The sequence below is a fragment of the Nerophis ophidion genome, linkage group LG21 (genome assembly GCF_033978795.1).
Source record: "Nerophis ophidion isolate RoL-2023_Sa linkage group LG21, RoL_Noph_v1.0, whole genome shotgun sequence".
NCBI lineage: Eukaryota > Metazoa > Chordata > Actinopteri > Syngnathiformes > Syngnathidae > Nerophis > Nerophis ophidion.
Genome location: NC_084631.1, coordinates 44,523,117 through 44,535,798, shown reverse-complemented (window position 1 = coordinate 44,535,798; position 12,682 = coordinate 44,523,117). Strand labels below are relative to the sequence as shown.

At 34.0% G+C, this 12,682-nt stretch overlaps 1 protein-coding gene across 1 annotated transcript; it reads left to right on the top strand.

Moving 5' to 3' along the window:
• The first annotated feature begins 4,794 nt into the window (after positions 1-4,794).
• Positions 4,795-11,316, top strand: apoa4a (apolipoprotein A-IV a). The gene is made up of 3 exons (XM_061882729.1): positions 4,795-4,960; positions 6,799-6,949; positions 10,669-11,316. The coding sequence occupies exons 1-3, from the start codon at positions 4,921-4,923 to the stop codon at positions 11,237-11,239; spliced, it is 762 nt and encodes a 253-aa protein (XP_061738713.1). The 5' UTR covers positions 4,795-4,920; the 3' UTR covers positions 11,240-11,316.
• Positions 11,317-12,682: the final 1,366 nt, after the last annotated feature.

Here is a 12,682-nt window from a genome sequence, read left to right as displayed (position 1 = left end):
GTATGTATGTATGTGTATATATATATGATGTATGTGTGTGTATGTATATATATATATATATATTATGTATGTGTATATATATTATATGTGTATGTGTAAATATATATATGTATGTGTGTATATATACATGTATGTATGTATATATGTTTATATATGTATGTATGTATATATATGATGTATGTGTGTATATATATGTATGTGTATATATATGTATGTATGTATATGTATGTTTATATATGTATGTATGTATGTGTATATATGATGTATGTGTGTGTGTATATATATATATATACTGTATATATATTATGTATGTGTATATATATTATATGTGTATGTGTAAATATATATATGTATGTGTATGTATGTGTGTATATATACATGTATGTATGTATATATGTTTATGTTTATATATGTATGTATGTATATATATGATGTATGTGTGTATATATATGTATGTGTATATATATGTATGTATATATATATATGTACGTTTATATATGTATGTATGTGTGTATATATAATGTATGTGTATATATGATGTATGTGTGTATATATATGTATGTATATATATATGTGTATGTTTATATATATATATATGTATGTATGTGTGTGTGTGTGTATATATATATGTATACATACATATACATGTGTTTATGTATGTATATATACATGTGTATATGTATATATTCATATAAATGTGTGTATATATGTATATATATCCATGTATATATGTATATATACATGCATATGTATGTATATACAGTACAGTATATGTGTATATGAATATATACATGTACTGTATATGTATGAATACATGTGTATATGTATGCATAAATGTATATGTATGTATATATATGTGTACATGTGTGTATATATATATTTATATATATATCATACATGCATATATGTACACAAGTATATTTATTTACACATCTATATATATGTATATAGATGTGTGTATATATGTATACAGTATGTATATTTACTGTAGATGTATTTGTGTATAGATATGTGTGTATATATATTTATAAATTGGAAAGGGTTTGCAGCAATCTTATCCCAGCAGAGATGATGCATTCACTTGTAAGAGTGAAACAGAAGCAGGCTTTGTTATCTAGTCCATTCTTATCTTGTCTCTCTCATCACTGTGTGTCACATGACTTAAACTGACCTTTATTACTGTCTCTTGCTTCCTCCGTAGTCTCATTTGATAAATAAAAAAGAACTACAATCTTAGTTCATAAAAAAACCCTCACTAATATACATACTAAATTACATAATTTATGTACTCTGCGCTGACTTAAAATGACAAAATATATCTTTTTCAAGCTCATTTCTGAAAACTAAGTCGTAATTTCATTGGGAATTAAGTGCCATTAAAAGTAAAGTATTTATATTTTCAAATCATGTTACAGTAGTTTGTCACGTAATAGTCTTTGCCAATATATTGTAAAAAATAAAGCATGTTATTTTCAACTCTGGGTGTATTCTATCTTTAAAAAGACCCTAACATAAGCCACTGTAAATAGAAAAAGACAGGAAGTGTCATCCCACCCAGCTTGTTGCTTACATTCATCTTTTTTTTGAATTCTAAATCTGATAATACATATTTTGAACTTGCAAAAATGTACTTTTGTCCATCTCAGGCAACTTTATTTACATTTTTGGAGATGACTCATTTAGGTAACATGATTGAAATTGATAGGAGTTACTTTTTAGCATAGAATCAGCAAAAATGGCCACGTATTATTATGCCAAAAGCATGTTAACATTTGGCAAAGTGATAGAACACAAATATTTCAAAGGTAAAAAAATATTTTGTACTTTTAAACCAGCAGTCATTGTCAAAATATCATGGAATATACAAAATATTTAAAAAAAAAAAAACAAAAAAAAACATTGTTATAAAAAATAATGATTCAACCCTCAATTATTGTCAATATATCATGGAAGATACAAAAATATTGTAAAAATAAATACATGAATAATAACAAAAACATGGTTTTTGATTATAATAATACAACCCCCAGCCATTGTCAAAATATCATGGAATATACAAAAATATTGTTTAAAAAAAACAAAACAAAAAAAATATGTTTTTGGTAATAATAATTCAACCCTCAATCATTCTCAAAATATTATGGAATATACAAAAATATTGTTAAAATAAATAACAAAAACATAGTTTTTGGTAGTAATATTTCAACCCTCAATCATTGATAAAATGTCATGGAATATACAAATATATTGTAAAACTAATTTTGTTACTAATGATTTAACCCTCAGTCATTGTCAAAATGTCATGGACTGTAATAAAAATGTTGTAAAAAATAACACCCCAAAAATATGTTGCTTGTAATAGTTTAACCCTCAGTCATTTTCAAAATATCATGGAATATACAAAAATATTTTCTAAATAAAACCAAAAAATATTTTAGGCAAGAATAATTTATCCCCCAGTCATTGTCAAAATATCATGGATTATACTAAAATATTAACATAATAACAGCAGTAATAATAATTTACCCCCCAGTCATTGTCAAAATATCATGGAATATACAAAAATATTGTACAAATAGATAAATAAATAACAACAAAAACATAGTTTTTGTTGATGATAATTCAACCCTCAATCATTGTCAAAATATCATGGAATATACAAAAATATTGTAAAAAAAATAACAGCCCAAAAATATTTTGGTAATAATAATTTAACCTAAGTCATTTTCTAAATGTTATGTAATATACAAAAAAAATTCTAAATAAAACAAAAAAATAATTTAGGCAAGAATAATTTACCTCCCAGTTATTGTCAAAATATCATGGAATATACAAAAATATTGTAAAAATAGATAAATAAATAACAACAAAAACATAGTTTTTGGTAATATTAATTCAACCCTCAATCACTATCAAAATGTCCTGGAATATACAAAAATATTGTAAAAACAACGCCTAAAAATATTTTGGTATTAATAATTTAGCCCTAAGTAATTTTCAAAGTATCATGTAATTGACAAAACTATTTTCTAAATAAAACCAAGAATTAATTCAGGCAAAAATAATTTACTCCCCAGTTATTGTTAAAATATCATAGATTATACAAAAATATGATAAAATAACAGCAGTAATAATAATTTACACCACAATCATTCTCAAAATATCATGGAATATAGAAAAATATTGTAAAAATAAATAACAACAAAAACAAAGTATTTTCAGTAATAACAATTCAACCCTCAATCATTGTCAAAATGTCATGGAATATACAAAAATATTGTAAAAATAACACCCTAAAAATATGTTGCTAATAATAGTTTAACCCTCAGTCATTTTCAAAATATAATGTAAGAATATTTTCTAAATAAAAACAAAAAATAATTTAGGCAAGAATAATTTAACCCCCAGTCATTGTCAAAATATTGTGGATTTACAAAAATATTATAAAAATAACAGCAATAATAATAATTTACACCACAATCATTGTCAAAATATCATGGATTATACAAAAATATTATACAAATAGATAACAACAAAAACATAGTATTTTCAGTAATAACAATTCAACCCTCAATCATTGTCAAAATGTCATGGAATATACAAATATATTGTAAAAAATAACACCCCAAAAATATGTTGCTAATAATAGTTTAACCCTCAGTCATTTTCAAAATATGATGTAATATACAAAAATATTTTCTAAATAAAACCAAAAAATAATTTAGGCAAGAATAATTTAACCCCCAGTCATTGTCAAAATATCATGGATTTACAAAAATATTATAAAAATAACAGCAATAATAATAATTAACACCACAGTCACTGTCAAAATATCATGGATTATACAAAAATATTGTACAAATAACACCAGTAATAATAATAATTTACCCTCCAGTTATTGTCAAAATATCATGGATTATACAAAAAACTTTGTAAAAAATAAATAAATAACAATAAAAACATAGTTTTTGGTAATGATAATTTAGTCACTGTCAAAATATCATGAATTATACAAAAATATTATAAAAATAACTGCAATAATAATAACTTACCCAGAAGTCATTGTCAAAATATCATGAATTATATAAAAATAAAAGTGTTATTAATAATCTACCCCCCAGTCATAGTCAAAATATACAAAAAATGAATGGGTGAACTTAATTAGCGACTTCACGTGGCCTGCAGAGGAAGTGAATGATGCAACTTCCTGTGAACCATGTGACCATTATTTCATATTTTCAGCGTGTTTGGGTAACAGGACTGAGTGACCACGCAACTAAAGTGTCATGGTTTTTTTCTTTTTAGGAAAAAAAGAATATACATATGCAATAATGACTAACATAAATCCATTTTCTACCGCTTGTCCCTTTATGTGAAAAATTAATATTATTTTCTGGCAGGTTTTCAGTATTAATGATAATAATCTGATTTTAGGAAGTGCTTTTATGGTCAATCTTCTGAATCGCAGTCAATACACCTTTTATTTTGTGCGGAGGGAAGAAAATGTGCTGATAAAGAATTACATTTGATAAATGAACATATTTCTGGGGCAAGTTAAGCACATTTTGTATATTTTAGATGTGTAAATGGAATACTTTATTTATTTTTTTTCAACTAAGTGAGCGATACTGTGGTAAAAAGCTTCCCGATGCAGGTGAGTGAATGACACGTAAGTATCATTGTGAAGGAATGGAATGAGCAATCAGTGATTGCATCATCCTCATTGTGATGTGGAACCCCCGAGGTGACAAGCAGCTGGACTTTACTCCTCACATTGTCCTTATAAACACACAGCATCTCAATTCTTTTGGACGGAAACCCTTTCAAGAGGTAAGACACCGCTTGCTGTTTAGCAATATCATTTAGCGCTTTAAAAAGTCACTTTTAAAAATCTTGCTTTTTCATTTTGCAGCGTCAGCCATGAAGCTGGTCTTGGTTCTGGTTTTGGCTCTTTGGTCTGGTAAGAAAAAGCTTTCATTTCGCTCCAGAACACGTATTTTATGGCGCCAAAACAGCACCAAAATACGTTCATTGATGTATTCCTCTATTATACGCTTCTTTTCCTACACTAAGACTTTTTTTTCTCTTGGAGAAATGTACAGTTGGCATCCCTAAACGTTGACGGAGCCATATTGGACCTAAAATACAAAAAAAACAATCCGTCTGGAGCCTCACTGCTCAATCCAAAGTTCTTTTGGATGACATATATGTTGAGTAAAAGAAGACTACCGAGACCGAATAGTACATGGCCAAGTTTTACTAAAGCTTTAGGAGACCAGCCCTTACCATGCAACCGTAGCATCAGCAAGAAGATGTCTGAATCCAAACAAAAAGAGTCAGTTTATGTAAAGCGAAAACCGCCCCTCTAGCCTAGAACGAAGCGCGGCTGCTTCTTCTTCATCAAAACAGATAAGGAACTGCCCAAAACAGCTCTTTCAACTGACCAACAGGAGCCCTTTAAGACAAAACAAAGAGTTTACTCGCAGATATGAGATAAAAGCAAGGAGGCCATGAGGAGACAAACATGGGAACATACTAGCTGCTTTAAACATGACTACGGATTCAAAAAGAACACTTAAAAAATATCTCTTTCTCACAATCAAATGTGCGCACAAACATACCATATTTCCTTGAATTGTCGCCGGGTATGCAATATGCGCCTGTTTAGAATTACTGCCGGGTCAAACCTGTATCGCAAAATAATTAGCGAATGTTTAGCATTACCGCCAGCTCAGGATTAACGCCGGGTCAAACTCGTTTTGCAAAATATTATTTTTATTAGCGCATGTGTAGAATTTCTGCCTGGTCAAACTCGTTTCGCCAAATAATTAGCATATGCCTAGAATTTCCACCGGGTCAAACTCGTCACGTCACGAGTGACACTTCACCTGTCATCATTTTCAAAATGGAGGAGGCAGATTTCAATCATTTGAAATTGCATGAAGGAAAGAGGATTAAGAGCTATTCAGTAGGATTTAAGGTCCAAGCTATTGAATATGCTAAAAAGAACAGTAAGCAGCTATGTTTTATTAATATAACGTAGCTGCGTGTGTCAAATATGAGTCATTAAATGACTCCCGCCTCCTGGTGGTAGAGGGCGCTAGTGATCCTTCTTGCGACTACTCGGCTGCAGAAGAAGTGACAACAAGCAGCCATCCTTTATTTTTTCCTCTCGCTTGCACTTTTAACATGGAGGATTACATATCTAAAATAAAACAGTTTTCTAAACTGGACTTTCAATGGAAGTAGGAGGTAATAAAGGAAGATCTCCATTGAGACAGAGAGACTTTTAAAACTGAAGAAAGATAAGGAAGACTTCTATAAACAAGTTATTGATGCTTTTGATCAGAAGGAGCTGCGCATGGACTTCATTTATAAGTAAAGGTAAGAGCATAGTAACGTTTTTTTTATTAAATGTGCTTTTCATGATCGTATCCTTACATCACACTCAAATTTATAAGCGCAGGCCTAAATTTACCGCATGCCTTTGGTAAGCACAGGAGTGAGAAGAGGTTTTAAAATAATTAGCACCCCGGCGGCAATTCAAGGAAATACGGTAGTCAACTTTTGTGCATTGAGAGTCCATGGTTGCGATACAAAGTCCAGGCGTATGGAAACAGAGTCCACTTGTGCACAGAGTCTATGTTTGCATTTGCGCAAATAAAATCCCGGCGTGCAACAACAAAGTCTACGTGTGCGCCAACAGAGTCCGGGCGTGCGCAGTCAACTTGTTTACAAACCACCTGCGGATTTTTTGCACCGTTTTCCCGCTAAACGAGCGTCTTTGCCCGTGTGCAGTTTGCCATGGCAACGTCGTGCCGCACAAGCGTGCCGGGACGCAGGTGGACGTGGTGAAGGAAGCTTTCTGGGACTACGTCGCCAAGGCAACCGCGACTGCTGAGGACACCTTGAAGCTCATCAGGCAGTCTGAGCTCGGGAAGGAAGTCAAGTAAGGACGTCCACTGCAGTGGACATTTGTCATTCTGCATTTAAACACTGCAAGTAACTGTCACATCACAGCATATAGTTGTAGCTTTATTATAAATAACTGTAAAATCACAATAGTCTCCTTACAGCATATAGTGTAACTTTATTATAATTAAATGTAAAATCCCAAGGGTGAAATTACATCATATAGTGTAACTTTATTATAAATAACTTTAAACTCACAATAGTCACCTTACAGCATAAAGTTTAACTTTATAATAATTAACTGTAAAATCACAAGAGTGAAATTACATCATATAGTGTAACTTTATTATAAATAACTTTAAACTCACAATAGTCACCTTACAGCATAAAGTTTAACTTTATAATAATTAACTGTAAAATCACAAGAGTGAAATTACATCATATAGTGTAACTTTATTATAAATAACTTTAAACTCACAATAGTCACCTTACAGCATAAAGTTTAACTTTATAATAATTAACTGTAAAATCACAAGAGTGAAATTACATCATATAGTGTAACTTTATTATAAATAACTTTAAACTCACAATAGTCACCTTACAGCATAAAGTTTAACTTTATAATAATTAACTGTAAAATCACAAGAGTGAAATTACATCATATAGTGTAACTTTATTATAAATAACTTTAAACTCACAATAGTCACCTTACAGCATAAAGTTTAACTTTATAATAATTAACTGTAAAATCACGAGTGAAATTACATCATATAGTGTAACTTTATTATAAATAACTTTAAACTCACAATAGTCACCTTACAGCATAAAGTTTAACTTTATAATAATTAACTGTAAAATCACAAGAGTGAAATTACATCATATAGTGTAACTTTATTATAAATAACTTTAAACTCACAATAGTCACCTTACAGCATAAAGTTTAACTTTATAATAATTAACTGTAAAATCACAAGAGTGAAATTACATCATATAGTGTAACTTTATTATAAATAACTTTAAACTCACAATAGTCACCTTACAGCATAAAGTTTAACTTTATAATAATTAACTGTAAAATCACAAGAGTGAAATTACATCATATAGTGTAACTTTATTATAAATAACTTTAAACTCACAATAGTCACCTTACAGCATAAAGTTTAACTTTATAATAATTAACTGTAAAATCACAAGAGTGAAATTACATCATATAGTGTAACTTTATTATAAATAACTTTAAACTCACAATAGTCACCTTACAGCATAAAGTTTAACTTTATAATAATTAACTGTAAAATCACAAGAGTGAAATTACATCATATAGTGTACCTTTATTATAATTAACTGTAAAATACAATTGTGAAATTACATGAAGTGTAACTTTACTATATTTAACTGTAAAATCACAACAGTGACATTACATCATATAATGTAACTTTATGGTAATTAACTGTAAAATCACAACAGTGAAATTAAATCATACAGTGTAACTTTATTGTAATTAACTGTAAACTTACATCATGTAGTGTAACTTTATGGTAATTAACTGTAATATCACAAGAGTGAAATGACATTATAGTGTAACTTTATTATAATTAACTGTAAGATCACAATTGTGAAATGATATCATATAGTGTAACTATTGTAATTAACTGTAAAAACACAAGAGTGAAATTACATATTGTGTAACTTCATTGTAATTAACTGTAAAATTACATCATGTAGTGTAACTTTATTGTAATTAACTGTAAAATCACAACATTGAAATGACATCAAATAGTGTAACTATCATAATTAACTGTAAAATCACAACAGTGAAATGACATCATAGTGTAACTTTATTATAATTAACTGTAAAGTCACAATTGTAAAATTATATTATGTAGTGTGACTATTGTAATTAACTGTAAAATTACATCATATAATGTAACTATTGTAATTAACTGTAAAATCACAACAGTGAAATGACATAATAGTGTAACTTTATTGTAAATAACTGTAAAATACCAGATACTGTAAACATAATTCACAGTAAAATACTGTAAAAGTTTGTGTAAAAGCAATGATGAACATTTTTAGTCACACAGTTCAGATGTTTTTTTTTTAACAAAGTTGACATTAATTTAGTTAAGTTGAAGTAAGAATAACACAATGCCACAAAATGAACTGGTGAAGTCTACTTTTAAGACACACACACATATGTCTACTGTAGAGGACACAAACACACATGTCCACTGTAGAGGACACACACACACACACATGTCCACTGTAGAGGACACACACACACATGTCCACTGTAGAGGACACACACACACACATGTCCACTGTAGAGGACACACACACACATGTCCACTGTAGAGGACACAAACACACATGTCCACTGTAGAGGACACACACACACACATGTCCACTGTAGAGGACACACACACACATGTCCACTGTAGAGGACACAAACACACATGTCCACTGTAGAGGACACAAACACACATGTCCACTGTAGAGGACACACACACACATGTCCACTGTAGAGGACACAAACACACATGTCCACTGTAGAGGACACAAACACACATGTCCACTGTAGAGGACACACACACACACACATGTCCACTGTAGAGGACACACACACACATGTCCACTGTAGAGGACACACACACACACATGTCCACTGTAGAGGACACACACACACATGTCCACTGTAGAAGACACACACACACATGTCCACTGTAGAAGACACACACACACATGTCCACTGTAGAGGACACGCACACACGTCCACTGTAGAGGACACACACACACACGTGTCCACTGTAGAGGACACACACACACACACATGTCCACTGTAGAGGACACACACACATGTCCACTGTAGATGACACACTCACACATGTCCACTGTAGAGGACACACACACACACACACACACACACACACACACACACACACACACACACACATGTCCACTGTAGAGGACTCACACACACACACGTCCACTGTAGAGGACACACACACACACACACACACACACACATGTCCACTGTAGAGGACACACACATGTCCACTGTAGAGGACACACACACACATGTCCACTGTAGAGGACACACATATGTCCACTGTAGAGGACACACACACACATGTCCACTGTAGAGGACACACACACACACACACATGTCCACTGTAGAGGACACACACACACATGTCCACTGTAGAGGACACACATATGTCCACTGTAGAGGACACACACACACATGTCCACTGTAGAGGACACACTCACACACACATGTCCACTGTAGAGGACACACTCACACACACATGTCCACTGTAGAGGACACACACACACATGTCCACTGTAGAGGACACACACACACATGTCCACTGTAGAGGACACACACACACATGTCCACTGTAGAGGACACACATATGTCCACTGTAGAGGACACACACACACATGTCCACTGTAGAGGACACACTCACACACACATGTCCACTGTAGAGGACACACTCACACACACATGTCCACTGTAGAGGACACACACACACATGTCCACTGTAGAGGACACACTCACACACACATGTCCACTGTAGAGGACACACACACACATGTCCACTGTAGAGGACACACTCACACACACATGTCCACTGTAGAGGACACACATATGTCCACTGTAGAGGACACACACACACACACACACATGTCCACTGTAGAGGACACACATGTCCACTGTAGAGGACGCTGACTTGCCACTTCTCCCCTCAGCACCCTCATCTCCGAGAGCACAGGCGAGGTCGGCAAGTTCACCCAGACTCTGCAGTCCCAGCTCAGCCAGGACTTCACCTCCTGCTTCTTGGTGCAAGCCGAGCAGCTGAAGGTCCGCCTGCAGGAGGACTTGGCGGCCGCCAGCGCCGACCTGCGTCCGTACGCCGACGAGGTGGCGACGCACGTGCGGCAGCAGGTGGAGGAGCTGAAGAAGGAGGCCTCCTCCTACGCCCGGACTTTGGACTCGGGAGCCCTGAAGGCCGCCGTGCTGAGGAAAAGCCAGGAGCTGAAGGTCCACCTGGACGAGCAGGCGGACAAGCTGCAGACCAAGATGCTTCCTTACGGGGAAGAACTGAAGCAGAAGATGGAGACCAGCCTGGAGGAGTTCCAGAAGAACGTGACGCCTCTGCTTCAAGACTTCCACCAACAGCTGACGGAGAACAGCCAGAAGTTCCAGGAGAGGATTCTTCCCTACGGGGAGGAGCTGAGGGCCAAGATGGACGTGGACACTCAGAACTTGAAGGAGAAGCTGGTTGCTCTCTGGAATTCCTTCACCAAGCTGACACAATAACACCGTCATCCTCATCATCACACGGACGTATCAACAACACCCGGTGACACTTTGAAACAATAAATCTTTTCATTGCATCTGTGTTGTCCCTCCACTGCAACTTTTAGTCAGGAAACACCAAAATATGAGGGGCGGAGCATACTCGGTTTGAACTAAAAACAATTAGGGATGACTTGCTTGGCGGTACTCAAACTTCCGGGGGTTCCTGAATGCAACCTCACTTGGCTCTAAATGTAATACAAAATGTGTTTTTCTTGATAAAACAAAATAAGAGTAACCTGAGTAATGACCCTGGAGATACACACTCTGGTACAGTCAAGTATAATTCCCCCTTTCTTCTGTTCAAGGACAAAACAGAATGTGTTCTTATCTTTGCAGGTCCACACACAAATAGTATCTTTTTTTTTTTTGTGGTTTGGATGGTGAGGAGAGGTGTCAGGAACGAGACGAAGCAAGAGTGGACGAATGCGTGCGTTCAGGTCAACTTTCGTTTTCCGTGCGAGGAGCACAAAAGTGTGTGAACAGAGGGACAATCTCGGTTTTTTGTTTTGTTTTGCGGCCTTTAGTCATGACCCCAGGAAGTGGGCGTGGCCTAAACTGGAAACAAAAAGTATACATCATATCCGGCCGCCATTTTAATTTAGTATATATTTTTTTACCTGTCCGCCATCTTGGTTGTAGTTCTTTTTTGTTTGTTTGAGGGGGGCTTAATTCATGACCCCAGGAAGTGGGTGTGGCCTAAACCGGAAACAAAAAGTACACATCATAACCGGCCGCTCTTTTAATTTTATTTTTTTCACCTGTCCGCTATCTTGGTTGTAGTTTTTATTTTATTTTATTTTTTTTAGTTGACTTAATTCATGACCCCAGGAAGTGGGCATGGCCTAAACCGGAAACAGGAAGTATACTTCATATCCGGCCGCCATGTAAATTTTGTCATTTTGTCCGCCATCTTGGATGTAGTCCGTAAATCATAATGATTTATTATTCCAACAGGTTCAAAAGGGTATTACAACGTGTAGCTTTTTTAAAATGCTATCCACCATCTTGTTTGTAGTCCTTAAGTCATAATGATTTATGATTCCAACAGGTTCAAAAGGGTATTACAACGTGTAGCTTTTTTAAAATGCTATCCGCCATCTTGTTTGTAGTCCTTAGTAATAATGATTTATGATTCCAACAGGTTCAAAAGGGTATTACAACATATAGCTTTTTTCAAATGCTATCCGCCATCTTGTTTGTAGTCCTTAAGTCATAATGATTTATGATTCCAACAGGTTCAAAAGGGTATTACAACTTGTAGTTCTCCGCCATCTTTGTTGTAGTCTAAAGCAGTGGTCCCCAACCTTTTTGTAGCTGCGGACTGGTCAAGGGAGGTTTTTTTTGGGATTGGTGCACTAATTGTAAGTGTATCTCGTGTTTTTTTATGTTGATTTAATAAAA

Coding starts and splice junctions, on each gene's coding strand:
- apoa4a (XM_061882729.1), top strand. CDS start 4,921: ATGAAGCTGGTCTTGGTTCTGGTTTTGGCTCTTTGGTCTG. Junction 4,961..6,798: donor GGTTTTGGCTCTTTGGTCTG/GTAAGAAAAAGC, acceptor GCCCGTGTGCAG/TTTGCCATGGCAACGTCGTG. Junction 6,950..10,668: donor GAGCTCGGGAAGGAAGTCAA/GTAAGGACGTCC, acceptor TTCTCCCCTCAG/CACCCTCATCTCCGAGAGCA.